The following is a 19,552-nucleotide window of genomic DNA, read 5'->3' on the forward strand; positions in this document are numbered from 1 at the left end:
CGGCACCCTAGGATGGAACCACGCTCCCTGAGAGAGGGGGCAGTGAGACTGCACACTACTAGTGCATGAACAGTAGTGGTACTCCAGCCCTGGCCCTTTACAAGAACGGAAGCTTGGGTGCACTGAAGCATGGGGCGGCACCCTAGGGTGGAACCACGCTCCCTGAGAGAAGGGGCAGGGAGACTGCACACTACCAGTGAATGAACAGTAGTGGTACTCCAGCCCTGGCCCTTTACAAGAACGGAAGCCTGGGTGCACTGAAGCATGGGGTGGCACCCTAGGATGGAACCACGCTCCCTGAGAGAGGGGGCGGGGGCAGTGAGACTGCACACTACTAGTGCATGAACAGTAGTGGTACTCTAGCCCTGGCCCTTTACAAGAACGGAAGCCTGGGAGCACTGAAGCATGGGGTGGCACCCTAGGATGGAACCACGCTCCCTGAGAGAGGGGGCAGTGAGACTGCACACTACTAGTGAATGAACAGTAGTAGTACTCCAGCCCTGGCCCTTTACAAGAACGGAAGCCTGGGAGCACTGAAGCATGGGGCGGCACCCTAGGGTGGAACCACGCTCCCTGAGAGAGGGGGAGGGGCAGTGAGACTGCACACTACTAGTGAATGAACAGTAGTGGTACTCCAGCCCTGGCCCTTGTACAGAACGGAAGCCTGGGTGCACTGAAGCATGGGGCGGCACCCTAGGATGGAACCACGCTCCCTGAGAGAGGGGGCGGGGGCAGTGAGACTGCACACTACTAGTGAATGAACAGTAGTGGTACTCTAGCCCTGGCCCTTTACAAGAATGGAAGCCTGGGTGCACTGAAGCATGGGGTGGCACCCTAGGGTGGAACCACGCTCCCTGAGAGAGGGGGAGGGGCAGTGAGACTGCACACTACTAGTGAATGAACAGTAGTGGTACTCCAGCCCTGGCCCTTGTACAGAACGGAAGCCTGGGTGCACTGAAGCATGGGGCGGCACCCTAGGGTGGAACCATGCTCCCTGAGAGAGGGGGCGGGGGCAGTGAGACTGCACACTACTAGTGAATGCCCCGATTACTTACCGGTAATCTTCATTACTCCGAGTATAGTCTTCCTCGCCACATGACTAACACAGTGAGCTTCAGCTCCACAACAGAACCCTCCAAAGCAAAAAAGTCAGCATCCCATGCCTCCCATCCCTTCCCAATATGGCCGACCCATTACACCCATGACCCCTATAAGAGGCGGGCCGGCCCAACCCAACAGCCTGAAACTACCAAGCACCACATGAAGCCGATAGCCAGACAGGGAGGGAGGGATGGGAACTCATGTGGCGAGGAAGACTATACTCGGAGTAATGAAGATTACCGGTAAGTAATCGGGGCATTACCTCCTCGTTAGTCTTCCTCGCCACATGACTAACACAGTGAGCACATACCAAAGCCCAACGGCTTCATGGAACTCACAAGAAACCAACAGACCAGAAGGGAATGCCCACGAACGAGGGCCAAACCCAACAGGCCAGAACGAGCGGAAGGACCACCCAGGGGAGAGGCAACCACGAGCAGGAAGAACCAGCCCGGGACCTAAAGACACCGGGAAGGACGGACAAAAACCCGGACCCCAGAGACACGAAGTGCCGGCAGGAACCATGCCGAAAGCAAAGGCCCAAACGGGACAGAGAAAAACTCCGGACCAGACCGCACGGAGCCAAAGGCCACAGAAAACAGAGCCCAGAGATCAAGCCGGCCAACACCGGCCAACGGACATCCCGAAAGAGGGCAACAAAAAACCCCCCTTAAAAAAGGGAAACCGAACGAACAGAGGGCAACCCCACCACAGCGACCCACCAAAAAAGGCACAGCAGAAAGGGAGAAGCCGAATGACAAACACAGCAACCCCGCAATGGAGAACACCACTCGCGAGTAGCAAGAAAGGAAAAGGGGCGCAGAAGAGAACAGAAGGGTAAAGAAACCCCAGTCACACAAAGGACCCCCCGGAAGGGACCGCGACCCCAAGGAGAGAACCCAGGCAGGAATAAGGGAACAAACAGACCCAGGAAGGTGACAGAATGACACCGAAGAGACCCGGCCACCAAGGGGACTCAACCAGGCCACCGCAGAAAGCGGAGAACCCACAAGACCACCCATGCACAGAAGGCAGGGAAAAGCCGCACCACGGACCGAGCCCGCCCCACACAGGGACCAAGCGAGTCGCCCAAACGAGCACCCACCAAAGGCGAGAAGGGCAGAGTGATCCAGAAATTCCGGCAGAAAAAGGAGGAGAAGGCCGAAGAGCCAACACCGGAGACCCAAAGGGAGCAAACAGCACCAAAGGGACCCAGAACAACACCGCCACACAGGCTGCCACAAACAGGGGCGAACCTAGCAAACACCCGGGAGCACAAGGCAGGGTCAGCAAGGCAGGGGAAAACCCCAGAGCCACCAAGGAACGGCAAACAGAAGCCAGACTGGAAAACACCCAGAGTGAAAACCACAGTACAAAAAAGCTCACGACAACCAATATGGGAAACGGAGAGCAGCGGCCTACAATGCAACAACCACAAACGGAGGAGCGGCAAAGGGGACACAACAGGAACAGCACCCGCGACCAAGAAACCGAACCCAGGCCCCTGTAGGAGACGCAGTAGTCCAAAGCAGCACCAATACCTCCCAGCCGTACCAGGACAGAAGCGGGAAGAGGCCGGGCAAACCGGACCAAGGAAGGACCAGAGGCACCGAGACCAACCGCAAGGAGAAAAAACAGCCAGGCAACAAGACTGCAAGGAACGGCACACGAAAACGCGTGGAAACAGAGTGTAGGGGACATGCGAAAAGCACCGAAACGTACCAGGCGGAGCACACCAGCCGCCGAAGCGAGCACCCAAAACACCATACGAGGAAGGCCCCAACCAAGTCAGACAACCTCATAAGAGAACGACAGTGTGCCAACACAGGACACAAAGACAGCATGCGCGTGACACGAACCCATGGCCAGCGAGAACCAAATGGAACGCCTCACGAACGTTGCGTGTCAACCTTGCGCAGGGGCCATGCCAATCTCCTCTGAATCGTACCAAATAAAGAAGAGTAAGAAAGAAATGCCAACTAATGCCCCCAAGACAGCGAGTGCGGGACACAAACCCATGTCCCGTGAGAGCCTCGATAACCAGAGGCACAAGACCTACCATCGAGCCCTAGCACCTGGTTGAGCCACAGCACCTGGCCCAACAGAAAAAGGGGGGCAAGAACCAACCGCCGAGACAGGGAGCACGAAGAGGAGGGAGCGGCACAGCCGCAGACCCGAACACGCCAGGGAGAGCCCAAAAAGGACCCCAAAGCCCACAGCACCCGGAAGACCCAGGCGGTCCCCCAACCTGGCACAAACCAGGCCCGACCCTGCACAACCGCAGAAAGCAGACCGGGCCATGCGAAACCAGGGCGGAAAGGCACGAAAGAACCGAGGGCACAGAGCGGGCACTGCCGGCAAGCCGAAAGCCAACCGAGCCCCGCGCCCCCTACAGACAGAGGAGGCCGAGGGACACACACGCACCCAGGCGCAACATTTGGAAAAATATAGAAGCCCACAGCCGCCCCCACAGAGAGGGGCAGCCAAACGCCAAAACCCAAACCCCAGAGCCCGCTAAAGCAGGGCCTCAAGCACAAGGCGGCGGTGAGAGGGGGGAGCGCAGGGCAGGACCGCGACGGCCAGCAGGAGGAGGAACCAGCAAGAGAACCCGACATAGCAGGGCCCCCACCCGGGATCCCCGAACCAACCGGGGCAGAGCAGTAGGAGTGGGAAGGCAACACAGCGCCAGCGCTCAGGAAGGATGACAGCGAAGCAAAAAGACAATCGCCTACAACCTCCATCGCCCGCATCCGAAGGGAAGGCAGGCGGCACAACCCACCCCCACACAGCCCTCCAAGAGGAAGAAACAGAGGCGCCTGAAGCGGACGCAACAGATGACCAAGCCACCAGGCCAACGGCACACAACAACGCACCCAACGGGGCGACAAGTCCCGTAAGGCACAGGAGCCAAGAGAGGTAAAAACAGAACCGGTGGAGGAAGAGTCAAGCACCCAGCCAGCACCCCCAACCACCAGGACAGAACACGCTTACCGGAAAAGTGCAGCAAAATAAAGCAGAGAAATGAAACTCCGCCAACTCACGACACCTCGACAGCGATCAGCAGGACTCGACCACAGAATGATCACAAAAAAGCGAGACGACCGGCGTCTCAGAGGAGGAAGGGTGGTCAGCTGACATCAAACACCTACCACAAAAGAAGAGTCAGAAAGAGAAGCCAACACATGCCACTCCGACAGCGAGTGCGTGACCCGAACCCTCGTCTTGTGAGAGCCCCGAAAACCAGAGGCACAAGAAACACCAGTGAGCCATAGCACCTGAATGAAAAAAAGAGGAAGAAAGGCAGCAGACGCACGACAATCCAAAGAATATTACGAATGTGTAAACATCAGTCCAGGACAGTGACCGTGTAGGACACTCACAGAACCAGGGAAGACGCAAAGCGCCCGTTCACCACTACAGGAATGCGGGCGCCGAAGAACAGATGTGTTGGTGAAACCCAACCCAATGGCACTATCGGACCGACCTCAGATAGATGAAAGGCTGAGCGGACCCGCCGGGAACCGAACCCGTGACCAAGAGGACGAACACAGGCTCCTGCAGCAGACGCATAAGTCCACTGAATCAACAGACCCCGGCAGAAGAAAGAATGAGACCAGGGAGAGCCGAACCAAACCCCGCCCCCGGGACAACGAGACGGCCCAGAGCGGGAAACAAGCCATCTCCAAACCAATACTATCGACCACAGTAAGAACTAAGAGCGATCGTGGATCCTGGCAAGCAGCTAAAACGAGTGTCTACTCACAGAGCCGCTGACACCAACAGCGTCCAGGGAGCAACGCCAACACGGAGTCCCGGAACAGCAACGGCATGGAGAGAAACCGAATGGCCCAAACCACGCTCAGACCGACCCTGAAAGGCAGCAGAGCGCTGTACATCAAACCAGTGGGGAAACACCAAGACACGAACCCCAAACCGTAAGCAAGACCCCCCAGCCCCCGCCCGACATGGCCCCTGGACGGGAAAGCGGGAGGAAGCAGCCAGCACACAACGGGGCCGTAAAATCGGAACAGGTGGTGGGACGCCACGTTGCAGCCCCGGAGGGGTGTCCCGGGAAAACCAGCCCCTCCGCACCAAAGACAAATGACACAGCAAAGAAGTAACAGCCATTGGCGTGAATCGCTGGGAAACCGAAACCCCCGCCAGTATCAGTGACCCGGGGGAGGAAGCAGAGAAGAACGAGGGAGCTATGCCAAACCCCGCCCCCGGAAAAGCGAGCAGGAAAGTGACCGAAACCCGGCAAGGGGAGCTCAATCAGGAAGGACCCGGGCAGAGCGACGCCGAGACCAACCACACCCCCAAAACCGGAGAAAACACCCGCAAGGCAGGTAAGTCAGGTTCCCCAGCCGCCACCCGCCACAGCACCCGAAGAGGAAGGCGGGTGGCGGCGCAAGCAAACACGGAAGCGGCGGACCCGGGGAGAAACCCCGTAGAGACGCCACACGCCCCCGCGCTGAAGCGGGAGGCGGAATGACACAGCCAGAGTCCGGCGGGATGGGAAAACCCCCCGGACATCGCCGTCAGGAGAGCCGCCGCCTCCCCCAACGCCACGAGGGGCAGGCGAATACGCGGCTCGGGCAGGGGGCGACAACAGGGACAGAGAAATGCAAAGCACCCGCCCGCAACTCTTGCAAGTAACTGCTGCCGCCCGCAGAATACAAACGAAAGGCGGGCGGCGAAGGGAATGCCACAAACAAGGGAACCGGAAAGACCGGGCCCCACGCAAACCACCCCCTTACCTGAAAACCCACGGCTCGCTAAGGCAGAGCCTCACCGGCACCAGCACAGCAACCGACACACACACCGGGGGTAACAAGTAGGGGATTCAAAACAAGGTCCATGCCCCTAGGGTCCGCTAGAGCAGGACCTCCAACCCTGGACCCACGCACCTGCTACAGCAGGCACCACTCACCTGATGCGCTCTGGAGAGAGTGCAGAACAAAAAAAACAGGCTGTTGGGTTGGGCCGGCCCGCCTCTTATAGGAGTCATGGGTCGGCCATATTGGGAAGGGATGGGAGGCATGGGATGCTGACTTTTTTGCTTTGGAGGGTTCTGTTGTGGAGCTGAAGCTCACTGTGTTAGTCATGTGGCGAGGAAGACTAACGAGGAGGTAATGAACAGTAGTGGTACTCCAGCCCTGGCCCTTTACAAGAACGGAAGCCTGGGAGCACTGTAGCATGGGGCGGCACCCTAGGATAGAACCACGCTTCCTGAGAGAGGGGGAGGGGCAGTGAGACTGCACACTACTAGTGCATGAACACAAGTGGTACTCCAGCCCTGGCCCATTACAAGAACGGAAGCCTGGGTGCACTGAAGCATGGGGCGGCACCCTAGGGTGGAACCACGCTCCCTGAGAGAAGGGGCAGGGAGACTGCACATTACTAGTGCATGAACAGTAGTGGTACTCCAGTCCTGGCCCTTGTACAGAACAAGTACCAAGAGATGCGGGCACGAGCACCGAGAGATGCGGGCACGAGCACCGAGAGATGCGGGCACGAGCACCGAGAGAAGCGCGCACAATTATTTAGAGATGCACGCACGAGTACCGAGAGATGCGACGAGCACGGACTGACCCCGAGGAGTACTGCGCGGTTTTATAGGAGTATGCGGAGGAGGTGGTGCGGGGCAGAGGTGGTGCGGGGCAGAGGTGGTGCGGGGCAGCAGCGGAACGGCGTACGCTTCTCCGCTGCCCGCGTTCACTTTCTCAGAAGTCATCAGTGTGTAAGGGAGAGCGTCAGTCACTCCCTCCCACACACTGACGCCTCCAGCCCTCCGTGACTCATTCCACCGACGGATGCAGCCGCACAGCACCGCTCGGTGAGCACACGTGTGTCCTTCTCAGGTGGGCGCCTAAACTCCCTGCAGAGCCCATCACTCACCGAGGAGCTACATTACTGCATTCACCCCGCCTCGGCCTCTCCCTGTAGGGCCCCTCCTGCGGCCGCACCGATCCTGGGGCAGGTGGACACCCCTCGGCGAGTACAGGCTGCGAGGTACCGAGGGCTCCTGGGCAGCCGAGCAGGGACAGCACTAGTGCCGTGGGGCCCTCTCCGCAGCTTACACACAGGCCGTGGAAAATGTACGGTTAGCCGGAGATTCAACTAGTGTGCGTCCAGTAAACAGGTGCATCCAAAGGGTGGCGAGCCAACAGACTTACAGCGAGAGCCGAGCCAAGAGCCCGGGACGAGCCGAGCTCGGCACACGTCGGCTATGCAAATCACACCGAAACCATCACGTAAAATATGATAAACCGCTTCAAAATTTAAGAAAATGTATTTCCTTAACCGGTGAAACTTTTACATTAATAAATCGCATTCGGGCCAGGACCACTGGAGTTATGCGGCACGGGAGGGTCAAATTATAAGCCGGGCTGAGTAAATTATGCAGCCAGAAAAGTCAAATTATGCGGTGAAGTGCGCCATATTACTTCATTATGTTGTCATTTTGGCACGTATTAACACTGTCTGGACATCGGTTGCACCCCATTAGTATCAGTTAACACCCAAACAGAGTGATCAGCAGCAGAAAGGGAGCCAGTCAACCCTGACAAAGGGCCTTCCGCGGGGGCACGCGCCGCTGCACTGCTGCGAACTTTAGAAACAAACACCTTTTGGGGGGTAAGTTCCACATCATTCTAGTGGCCCCAATTATAGCACTGCACTGGGTTCTTATTAAAAGTGATCGTTTTTAAACATGAATCATTAATGAACAAAGGCGGCAAAACAGTTGTCACATGAACACTGTACACGACGCGGGTTAGTAGAGCGGAATTGTAGTCTATTGAATCAAGTACATTAGGTTTTTGTACAACTGGTATTCTGAACTCACATATTTGAAAGTGTTTTCCTACGCATTAATGGAGAAAAAGGATTGGTGCCATAAAATATTTGTCTAAGATCACACAATTTAAGAGGGGAAGCTGTGATTCATCCAGGATTTCTGGTTTCGCTTTGTAGAAATCAGCCAGGACATGGAGATCTATTTTTCTTTCTTTAGGTAAAGGCTTTGTCTTTACCTCTTTGTGCATTTTTGCGAAATGTTTATAGTGTGAACTGGAACCCAAAGGTGTTGGGGCGCTTTTCATGAACGTTCGGTGCATTACAGAAGGTCACGTTCATTGTTTACGAGACACGTTAGTGTGTCGGGTGTCGTGTGTAGGTGTGTCGCGAGACACGGTCTAGGCATCATGCGCATGCTACAGATGCATGACCTGTTCCTGCGGCGGGCGGGCAGCCGTGGTTGGATGTGGAGCATCGCTGCTGCTGCCCCCCTGCAGGCCCGTTGAAGCATCCGGCTGCGGCAAGACTGCGGCACCCACAGCCGGCGGCTCCGGCAGTCCGGGCTTGTTGCCGCCACCCCCCGCAGACCACTGCCAGGATTGTCCTGGTGGCTGTGAATGCCAGTGACATCGCAGGGCGGCAAGGCCCATGATCCAGCCCTCTGTGAGCCAGTCCTCCCCGTGCCCACCGCACCCTCCGTCAGCCCTCAAGCTTCTGAAAGCCATGCACCCCCCCCCCCCCCCCCTAGGCCTTAAATGGAATCTAGGTATGTCAAGAGGGCGCGGATTACTGAAGGCGGGGTCTTCTCACGAACCAGGAGAAAGTGTGGAAAGATATACAGGGCTAGAAATGAACATTTCCGGTGGCAGACTCATGCGTAAGCAGCAGGTTCCGCCCAAACTCATACATACATACACACACATACATACATACATAATGTTGTTAACTGACGACCCAAGGAAACTACTTTTAGCCTCCCGGATACTTCCCAGCCACCGTAAACCCATGAAAGCAGCATTGATTGTGTTGCAAACGAATACGAAAAGTGCAGTACAAACATGCAGAGAAGTGCTGTGCGGAAGAGTAAGGAAGGGGGTACCTCTGTGCGGGGGAGGTAGTCCGGGTCCGCAGGAATCCTGGCGATCATCTCACACAGGATGATTCCGAATGCGAAGACATCCGCCTGGTGACGACAAACCGAGGGTCAGTACGACATGCACAGTATGGACCAGCGCTTTCAATGGGGACAAAGAGGTGCAGGTGCTCATTACAATGAGCTAGAGGTGTGATGAGGGGGCGGGGCTAAGGGCGAGACATGATGAAACTTAACAGCTTCTATATTAGTTGCAGCACACACCAAAACACATGAGAAATGTGTTTATATAAACAAAGCAGGTTAACTCATTACACAAAATGAAAGAGAAATGCGATAACATGTTAACATTTCCTTTTGTTACAATAGTTGCACCTTCTTAATGTCATACTGGTAGTTGCTGGTTGGCACAATACTATATATTATTGAGCACGCGAGTAGAAAGAGACTGAAAATACCCCCACGTCGCACCGAAGCTCTTATGGCACCGCGCAAATGAAACAACTCATCATGACCCTCCCAGAAGATATCTCTTGTCTCTTCCATCAATCTATCCATTCATCCTTTCATTTACCTGCTGATGTCCACCATTTAACCTTTACCTTCTATTGTTTATTCAGTGTTTCATCATTCAGTTTTTCACCATTCCGTCTATCCACCCTTCATATCTAAACCTATCCATCCATCTCCAAACCTATCCATTCCTCCTTTCACTCATCCATCAATCCCTACGCTCATCCATCAACCCTTTCACTCCTTTATGCCATCCACCCTTTCACTCAATCATTTTCACTCATCCATCACCCACCCTTTCATCCATCCTCCCTACCTTTCATTCATCCATCCAATCTTTCACTTATCCACCCATCATCCACTCTTTTATCCAATAATCCACCTTCTTTCACCATGCATGCTTTCACTCATCCATCTATCTATCTATTCATCCACCCTTGCTCACTCATCCATCCACTCACCCATCAACCCACCAACCCTCCCTTTTACGTTATTTATGAATCTTTGTCACCGATCAGACATGTACAAACAAAGTGCCACACTTTCTTTAAAATACCTCCTGAGAGGGTCTTGATTCTCTCTTTCTCTTTTCTCTTACAAAAACAGGCATCCAAAAGCAGGCGTACACACAAACATAAGCAGACATACAAAAGACTCTGGTATGATGAAAGCCATGTTATACTCTTCACCTTTGCCACCAGGGCCGGACTGGCCATAGCCTGATGGCCACTGCCAGGGGACTGACATGATTCCCGTGTTTGCACAAATGCCCAGGATAGTGTAAATGTGATTGACAGTGTAAAGAGGACGTTCTCCCACAAGGAAAATCGCACCCTCCCGGCACTCCGCTGTAGCTTTCTTCATAATTCTTTCAATCACAGTTTTGGCCAATTTGTATTATATTCTGTTACAAATTTCATTTAAATCATCCTGTGGTTATGCAGCACTAATGTGGACTTCACATTGTACTTCGCATACATCTTCACATTGCTTTAGCACAACCCCCAGCCTTAATGTCACAATCACGCCTTCAAGTTCCTGACCACGTGGAATGATGTTCAGAATACGAGCGGCTCAGCAGCCCCAAGGGTGACCGAAGAAAAATAACGGGTGTCTGGCACAAGAATGTGTCTGCTTAAATGTGACGCCGAACTTAAATAAGTGCTCGTGACATAGATCAGAATCCAAGTGAATGAGAACCCGGTGCAACCCGGAATTTAATAAAGCGAACTCCGCTTCACCTAAAATAGAAGAGTCCGCAATGCCGGGACGTGGGGTCAATTACATGGAATAAAAGAACGGGTAACGTGACGAAGAATTGAAAGGAAACACCCTAAACATAAGGACAGGGACAGCTTCATGCATTAACCCCTTCAGTGCCACGCCCTTTCCCCCTCCTGTGCCGGGCGTTGCATTAGTGGGTGGGGTTCATGACGAGATAGTCTCGTCATGGGCACAGAAGAGGTTAAGTTGGTTTATACTTGGAGTGCGATCGCAACCTTCGTGTTTGCAATGTGATTGACAGCGCAGGGCCTGAACGGACAGCGTGGTGGCGAGCACCGGACATTATTCACATGAGCCCTGCTGAATAGCTCCGCTGGGGCTCAGATCGGGTCTACAGAAGCGGCGCCTTGGCCTCCAGAGACACGTTCACTCCATCGCAGCCAGCGAGCCTACCTCTTCATGAGTACCGGTACTCTCAAGGGCTGTAGAGAAGTGCCGGGACTCAGTGATAATTCGAAGAAGTGCCGGTGAGTACCGGCCCATTTAAAGCACCATTTACTGGACTGTAAGACGCACTCACTTCGATTCCTACATCTATGCCGCACTAGAAGAGGCCGACGACAGTGCAAGCACGCGCGTCACTTCCTGCAATGCACAGACTGTCGCCGACAGACCTATTGTGTGCGGCTTCTAATAGAAGATTGTGCGGCTGAAGGAGAGCGCTTCCAGACTGAGCCCCGCTGTATATATTGGCGGGAATCATTCATGATGGAGTATGCTTCCCGCCAATACAACGGTCTGCGGCTGACCTTTGATGTGACCATGGCCCTCTGCCATGGCTATACCCCACCCCCCTCACCATGGTTGGCCTCTATGAACGCCAGGAAAACCCTGGGGAAGGGGCAGTGACGTGCCTAACGCCCCCCTCACCTTGGGCGGTAACTACCATGCTGAAGCAGGGGACTGTGTGTGTCTTTTTCTTTTCAACAATGCAAAGTTCCGAACCATTCACGGACCCGCCCTGACGGCAGTTCCTGTAACTGGGAGAAACGTCCGCCGGGTTGGCGGACATTTCTCCATTTGGCAGGCGGGTACCCCGCCACCCTATCAGAGTCCCACCAGCCCCACACATCAGACCCTTGGCTCCTCAATGCAAAGAAAGGAGCCCGTCCCCAAGCTCAAAAGTGAGGCTCTTCCACTCTCGCTCTACACGTCTATTTGTGCGGAGTTTTGAGATTAACCGCATCAGCGTCTACAGCTCAATGATGCACGAACAGGTTATAGATTCATTCAGCGCAGGATCAATGTTTTCTGTTCTCACCAATGATGTCTTCGTGCTAAATTCCATCTGTTTAATTTATTTATTTTTCCAAGAAACAGTGCTTCATCCCCCAAGGTCAGCACCACGTCTTCCAGTGGGAACTTGATATCACAGCGCACATGCCCTGCTCACTCATCCCCTCAGCACCAACACAGCGACGCCGAACAGACTCCCGTATTCTCGCTGCGTGCTCCCTTCTCGCTGCTATGCTCTCTTCTCGCTGCATGCTCTCTTCTCGCTGCATGCTCTCTTCTCGCTGCATGCTCTCTTCTCGCTGCATGCTCTCTCCTCGCTGCATGCTCTCTCCTCGCCGCATGCTCTCTCCTCGCCGCATGCTCTCTTCTCCCTGCATGGCATGCTCTCTTCTCGCCGCATGCTCTCTCCTCGCCGCATGCTCTCTCCTCGCCGCATGCTCTCTCCTCGCCGCATGCTCTCTCCTCGCCGCATGCTCTCTTCTCGTTGCTGTGCCGTGTTATCGCTGCATGCTACCTTCACGCTGCTGTGCCGTGTTCTCGCTGCATGCTCTCTTCTCGCTGCATGCTCTCTTCTCGTTGCTGTGCTGAGTTCTCGCTTCATGCTCTCTTCTCCCTGCATGCTCTCTTCTCCCTGCATGCTCTCTTCTTGCTGCTGTGCCATGTTCTCGCTGTTGTGCCGTGTTTTCGCAGCATGCTCTCTTCTCGCTGCTGTGCCGTGTTCTCGCTGCATGCTACCTTCACGCTGCTGTGCCATGTTCTCGCTGCATGCTCTCTTCTCGCTGCATGCTCTCTTCTCGCTGCATGCTCTCTTCTCGCTGCATGCTCTCTTCTCGCTGCTGTGCCGTGTTCTCGCTGCATGCTACCTTCACGCTGCTGTGCCATGTTCTCGCTGCATGCTCTCTTCTCGCTGCATGCTCTCTTCTCGCTGCATGCTCTCTTCTCGCTGCATGCTCTCTTCTCGCTGTTGTGCCACTGCAGATGTCATCAGCCCAGGACATGCAGTGGAAAAGGGCGTCACGAGCAGCAGGTTGCGGATAATTCACCAGTTAAGCACTGAAATGATTGAATCGATCCTAAGCTTTTGTAGCATCCCATAGCAGAGGCTAGAACATGGCTGGGTCATTTTGGGCCGTCTATGTCTACTGTATGAAACCGGATTATTTGAGGACACTAAATGAACCCCTGCTCACCCCCCTGATAGATGTAGCACAGGGGGAAGGTCTCACCGGAGTCGGATCAGCGTTCCGCGTGGTCTCGCTCAAGCAGTTTATTTTCGCAGGAAAAGCTTCGGGGTGGGGGTGTGGGAGTCAAATGTTCTCACCCGGGCTGGTGTCGCCTTACTCACATACTGTCACAGCGCCTTCACCCGGTGGAGATGTCCAACTTGGGACTCAGTCTGTGAAACCGGGGGCGGGGCGGGGCGGGAGGCTGTCTGTGAAACCGGGGGCGGGGCGGGGCGGGAGGCTGTCTGTGAAACCGGGGGCGGGGCGGGGCGGGAGGCTGTCTGTGAAACCGGGGGCGGGGCGGGGCGGGAGGCTGTCTGTGAAACCGGGGGCGGGGCGGGGCGGGAGGCTGTCTGTGAAACCGGGGGCGGGGCGGGGCGGGAGGCTGTCTGTGAAACCGGGGGCGGGGCGGGGCGGGAGGCTGTCTGTGAAACCGGGGGCGGGGCGGGGCGGGAGGCTGTCTGTGAAACCGGGGGCGGGGCGGGGCGGGAGGCTGTCTGTGAAACCGGGGGCGGGGCGGGGCGGGAGGCTGTCTGTGAAACCGGGGGCGGGGCGGGGCGGGAGGCTGTCTGTGAAACCGGGGGCGGGGCGGGGCGGGAGGCTGTCTGTGAAACCGGGGGCGGGGCGGGGCGGGAGGCTGTCTGTGAAACCGGGGGCGGGGCGGGGCGGGAGGCTGTCTGTGAAACCGGGGGCGGGGCGGGAGGCTGTCTGTGAAACCGGGGGCGGGGCGGGAGGCTGTCTGTGAAACCGGGGGCGGGGCGGGGCGGGAGGCTGTCTGTGAAACCGGGGGCGGGGCGGGGCGGGAGGCTGTCTGTGAAACCGAGGGCGGGGCGGGAGGCTGTCTGTGAAACCGAGGGCGGGGCGGGAGGCTGTCTGTGAAACCGAGGGCGGGGCGGGAGGCTGTCTGTGAAACCGAGGGCGGGGCGGGAGGCTGTCTGTGAAACCGAGGGCGGGGCGGGAGGCTGTCTGTGAAACCGAGGGCGGGGCGGGAGGCTGTCTGTGAAACCGAGGGCGGGGCGGGAGGCTGTCTGTGAAACCGAGGGCGGGGCGGGAGGCTGTCTGTGAAACCGAGGGCGGGGCGGGAGGCTGTCTGTGAAACCGAGGGCGGGGCGGGAGGCTGTCTGTGAAACCGAGGGCGGGGCGGGAGGCTGTCTGTGAAACCGAGGGCGGGGCGGGAGGCTGTCTGTGAAACCGAGGGCGGGGCGGGAGGCTGTCTGTGAAACCGAGGGCGGGGCGGGAGGCTGTCTGTGAAACCGAGGGCGGGGCGGGAGGCTGTCTGTGAAACCGAGGGCGGGGCGGGAGGCTGTCTGTGAAACCGAGGGCGGGGCGGGAGGCTGTCTGTGAAACCGAGGGCGGGGCGGGAGGCTGTCTGTGAAACCGAGGGCGGGGCGGGAGGCTGTCTGTGAAACCGAGGGCGGGGCGGGAGGCTGTCTGTGAAACCGAGGGCGGGGCGGGAGGCTGTCTGTGAAACCGAGGGCGGGGCGGGAGGCTGTCTGTGAAACCGAGGGCGGGGCGGGAGGCTGTCTGTGAAACCGAGGGCGGGGCGGGAGGCTGTCTGTGAAACCGAGGGCGGGGCGGGAGGCTGTCTGTGAAACCGAGGGCGGGGCGGGAGGCTGTCTGTGAAACCGAGGGCGGGGCGGGAGGCTGTCTGTGAAACCGAGGGCGGGGCGGGAGGCTGTCTGTGAAACCGAGGGCGGGGCGGGAGGCTGTCTGTGAAACCGAGGGCGGGGCGGGAGGCTGTCTGTGAAACCGAGGGCGGGGCGGGAGGCTGTCTGTGAAACCGAGGGCGGGGCGGGAGGCTGTCTGTGAAACCGAGGGCGGGGCGGGAGGCTGTCTGTGAAACCGAGGGCGGGGCGGGAGGCTGTCTGTGAAACCGAGGGCGGGGCGGGAGGCTGTCTGTGAAACCGAGGGCGGGGCGGGAGGCTGTCTGTGAAACCGAGGGCGGGGCGGGAGGCTGTCTGTGAAACCGAGGGCGGGGCGGGAGGCTGTCTGTGAAACCGAGGGCGGGGCGGGAGGCTGTCTGTGAAACCGAGGGCGGGGCGGGAGGCTGTCTGTGAAACCGAGGGCGGGGCGGGAGGCTGTCTGTGAAACCGAGGGCGGGGCGGGAGGCTGTCTGTGAAACCGAGGGCGGGGCGGGAGGCTGTCTGTGAAACCGAGGGCGGGGCGGGAGGCTGTCTGTGAAACCGAGGGCGGGGCGGGAGGCTGTCTGTGAAACCGAGGGCGGGGCGGGAGGCTGTCTGTGAAGGCGGGGCGGGAGGCTGTCTGTGAAACCCGGGGCGGGAGGCTGTCTGTGAAACCGAGGGCGGGGCGGGAGGCTGTCTGTGAAACCCGGGGCGGGAGGCTGTCTGTGAAACCGAGGGCGGGGCGGGAGGCTGTCTGTGAAACCGAGGGCGGGGCGGGAGGCTGTCTGTGAAACCGGGGGCGGGGCGGGAGGCTGTCTGTGAAACCGAGGGCGGGGCGGGGGGCTGTCTGTGAAACCGAGGGCGGGGCGGGGGGCTGTCTGTGAAACCGAGGGCGGGGCGGGGCGGGAGGCTGTCTGTGAAACCGAGGGCGGGGCGGGGGGCTGTCTGTGAAACCGAGGGCGGGGCGGGGCGGGAGGCTGTCTGTGAAACCGAGGGCGGGGCGGGGCGGGAGGCTGTCTGTGAAACCGAGGGCGGGGCGGGAGGCTGTCTGTGAAACCGAGGGCGGGGCGGGGCGGGAGGCTGTCTGTGAAACCGAGGGCGGGGCGGGGCGGGAGGCTGTCTGTGAAACCGAGGGCGGGGCGGGGCGGGAGGCTGTCTGTGAAACCGAGGGCGGGGCGGGGCGGGAGGCTGTCTGTGAAACCGAGGGCGGGGCGGGAGGCTGTCTGTGAAACCGAGGGCGGGGCGGGGCGGGAGGCTGTCTGTGAAACCGAGGGCGGGGCGGGGCGGGAGGCTGTCTGTGAAACCGAGGGCGGGGCGGGGCGGGAGGCTGTCTGTGAAACCGAGGGCGGGGCGGGAGGCTGTCTGTGAAACCGAGGGCGGGGCGGGAGGCTGTCTGTGAAACCGAGGGCGGGGCGGGAGGCTGTCTGTGAAACCGGGGGCGGGGCGGGGGGCTGTCTGTGAAACCGAGGGCGGGGCGGGGGGCTGTCTGTGAAACCGAGGGCGGGGCGGGGCGGGAGGCTGTCTGTGAAACCGGGGCGGGAGGCTGTCTGTGAAACCGAGGGCGGGGCGGGGGGCTGTCTGTGAAACCGAGGGCGGGGCGGGGGGGCTGTCTGTGAAACCGAGGGCGGGGCGGGGGGCTGTCTGTGAAACCGAGGGCGGGGCGGGGGGCTGTCTGTGAAACCGAGGGCGGGGCGGGGGGCTGTCTGTGAAACCGAGGGCGGGGCGGGGGGCTGTCTGTGAAACCGAGGGCGGGGCGGGAGGCTGTCTGTGAAACCGAGGGCGGGGCGGGAGGCTGTCTGTGAAACCGAGGGCGGGGCGGGAGGCTGTCTGTGAAACCGGGGGCGGGGCGGGGCGGGAGGCTGTCTGTGAAACCCGGGGCGGGGCGGGGCGGGAGGCTGTCTGTGAAACCCGGGGCGGGGCGGGGCGGGAGGCTGTCTGTGAAACCCGGGGCGGGGCGGGGCGGGAGGCTGTCTGTGAAACCCGGGGCGGGGCGGGGCGGGAGGCTGTCTGTGAAACCCGGGGCGGGGCGGGGCGGGAGGCTGTCTGTGAAACCCGGGGCGGGGCGGGGCGGGAGGCTGTCTGTGAAACCCGGGGCGGGGCGGGGCGGGAGGCTGTCTGTGAAACCCGGGGCGGGGCGGGGCGGGAGGCTGTCTGTGAAACCCGGGGCGGGGCGGGGCGGGAGGCTGTCTGTGAAACCCGGGGCGGGGCGGGGCGGGAGGCTGTCTGTGAAACCGAGGGCGGGGGGCTGTCTGTGAAACCGAGGGCGGGGCGGGGGGCTGTCTGTGAAACCGAGGGCGGGGCGGGGGGCTGTCTGTGAAACCGAGGGCGGGGCGGGGGGCTGTCTGTGAAACCGAGGGCGGGGCGGGGGGCTGTCTGTGAAACCGAGGGCGGGGCGGGGGGCTGTCTGTGAAACCGAGGGCGGGGCGGGGGGCTGTCTGTGAAACCGAGGGCGGGGCGGGGGGCTGTCTGTGAAACCGAGGGCGGGGCGGGGGGCTGTCTGTGAAACCGAGGGCGGGGGGCTGTCTGTGAAACCGAGGGCGGGGCGGGGGGCTGTCTGTGAAACCGAGGGCGGGGCGGGGGGCTGTCTGTGAAACCGAGGGCGGGGGGCTGTCTGTGAAACCGGGGGCGGGGGGCTGTCTGTGAAACCGAGGGCGGGGCGGGAGGCTGTCTGTGAAACCGAGGGCGGGGCGGGAGGCTGTCTGTGAAACCGAGGGCGGGGCGGGAGGCTGTCTGTGAAACCGGGGGCGGGAGGCTGTCTGTGAAACCGGGGGCGGGGGGCTGTCTGTGAAACCGGGGGCGGGGGGCTGTCTGTGAAACCGAGGGCGGGGCGGGGGGCTGTCTGTGAAACCGAGGGCGGGGCGGGGCGGGAGGCTGTCTGTGAAACCGAGGGCGGGGCGGGAGGCTGTCTGTGAAACCGAGCGCGGGGCGGGGCGGGAGGCTGTCTGTGAAACCGAGCGCGGGGCGGGGCGGGAGGCTGTCTGTGAAACCGAGCGCGGGGCGGGGCGGGAGGCTGTCTGTGAAACCGAGCGCGGGGCGGGGCGGGAGGCTGTCTGTGAAACCGAGCGCGGGGCGGGGCGGGAGGCTGTCTGTGAAACCGAGCGCGGGGCGGGGCGGGAGGCTGTCTGTGAAACCGAGCGCGGGGCGGGGCGGGAGGCTGTCTGTGAAACCGAGCGCGGGGCGGGGCGGGAGGCTGTCTGTGAAACCGAGCGCGGGGCGGGGCGGGAGGCTGTCTGTGAAACCGAGCGCGGGGCGGGGCGGGAGGCTGTCTGTGAAACCGAGCGCGGGGCGGGGCGGGAGGCTGTCTGTGAAACCGAGCACGGGGCGGGGCGGGAGGCTGTCTGTGAAACCGAGCACGGGGCGGGGCGGGAGGCTGTCTGTGAAACCGAGCACGGGGCGGGGCGGGAGGCTGTCTGTGAAACCGAGCACGGGGCGGGGCGGGAGGCTGTCTGTGAAACCGAGCACGGGGCGGGGCGGGAGGCTGTCTGTGAAACCGAGCACGGGGCGGGGCGGGAGGCTGTCTGTGAAACCGAGCACGGGGCGGGGCGGGAGGCTGTCTGTGAAACCGAGCACGGGGCGGGGCGGGAGGCTGTCTGTGAAACCGAGCACGGGGCGGGGCGGGAGGCTGTCTGTGAAACCGAGCACGGGGCGGGGCGGGAGGCTGTCTGTGAAACCGAGCACGGGGCGGGGCGGGAGGCTGTCTGTGAAACCGAGCACGGGGCGGGGCGGGAGGCTGTCTGTGAAACCGAGCACGGGGCGGGGCGGGAGGCTGTCTGTGAAACCGAGCACGGGGCGGGGCGGGAGGCTGTCTGTGAAACCGAGCACGGGGCGGGGCGGGAGGCTGTCTGTGAAACCGAGCACGGGGCGGGGCGGGAGGCTGTCTGTGAAACCGAGCACGGGGCGGGGCGGGAGGCTGTCTGTGAAACCGAGCACGGGGCGGGGCGGGAGGCTGTCTGTGAAACCGAGCACGGGGCGGGGCGGGAGGCTGTCTGTGAAACCGAGCACGGGGCGGGGCGGGAGGCTGTCTGTGAAACCGAGCACGGGGCGGGGCGGGAGGCTGTCTGTGAAACCGAGCACGGGGCGGGGCGGGAGGCTGTCTGTGAAACCGAGCACGGGGCGGGGCGGGAGGCTGTCTGTGAAACCGAGCACGGGGCGGGGCGGGAGGCTGTCTGTGAAACCGAGCACGGGGCGGGGCGGGAGGCTGTCTGTGAAACCGAGCACGGGGCGGGGCGGGAGGCTGTCTGTGAAACCGAGCACGGGGCGGGGCGGGAGGCTGTCTGTGAAACCGAGCACGGGGCGGGGCGGGAGGCTGTCTGTGAAACCGAGCACGGGGCGGGGCGGGAGGCTGTCTGTGAAACCGAGCACGGGGCGGGGCGGGAGGCTGTCTGTGAAACCGAGCACGGGGCGGGGCGGGAGGCTGTCTGTGAAACCGAGCACGGGGCGGGGCGGGAGGCTGTCTGTGAAACCGAGCACGGGGCGGGGCGGGAGGCTGTCTGTGAAACCGAGCACGGGGCGGGGCGGGAGGCTGTCTGTGAAACCGAGCACGGGGCGGGGCGGGAGGCTGTCTGTGAAACCGAGCACGGGGCGGGGCGGGAGGCTGTCTGTGAAACCGAGCACGGGGCGGGGCGGGAGGCTGTCTGTGAAACCGAGCACGGGGCGGGGCGGGAGGCTGTCTGTGAAACCGA

General features: G+C 60.5%; 1 protein-coding gene and 1 non-coding gene across 3 annotated transcripts in view; both read right to left on the reverse strand.

Annotated features, from left to right (window-relative positions):
- The window catches only part of TESK1 (testis associated actin remodelling kinase 1), a 500,668-nt gene that overhangs the window by 110,121 nt on the left and 370,995 nt on the right, over positions 1 to 19,552 (reverse strand). For both annotated transcript variants that reach the window (XM_085628037.1, XM_085628044.1), the window contains exon 7: positions 8,999 to 9,082. In XM_085628037.1, coding sequence (XP_085484163.1) covers positions 8,999 to 9,082 — 84 coding nt within the window. The remainder of the gene's footprint in view (positions 1 to 8,998; positions 9,083 to 19,552) is intronic.
- On the reverse strand, positions 2,975 to 3,079 carry LOC146863784 (U6 spliceosomal RNA). The gene has a single exon (XR_014977506.1). It is a non-coding gene; the product is annotated as a U6 spliceosomal RNA (small nuclear RNA).

This window comes from Triturus cristatus, chromosome 2_1, assembly GCF_964204655.1.
Source record: "Triturus cristatus chromosome 2_1, aTriCri1.1, whole genome shotgun sequence".
Lineage (NCBI taxonomy): Eukaryota > Metazoa > Chordata > Amphibia > Caudata > Salamandridae > Triturus > Triturus cristatus.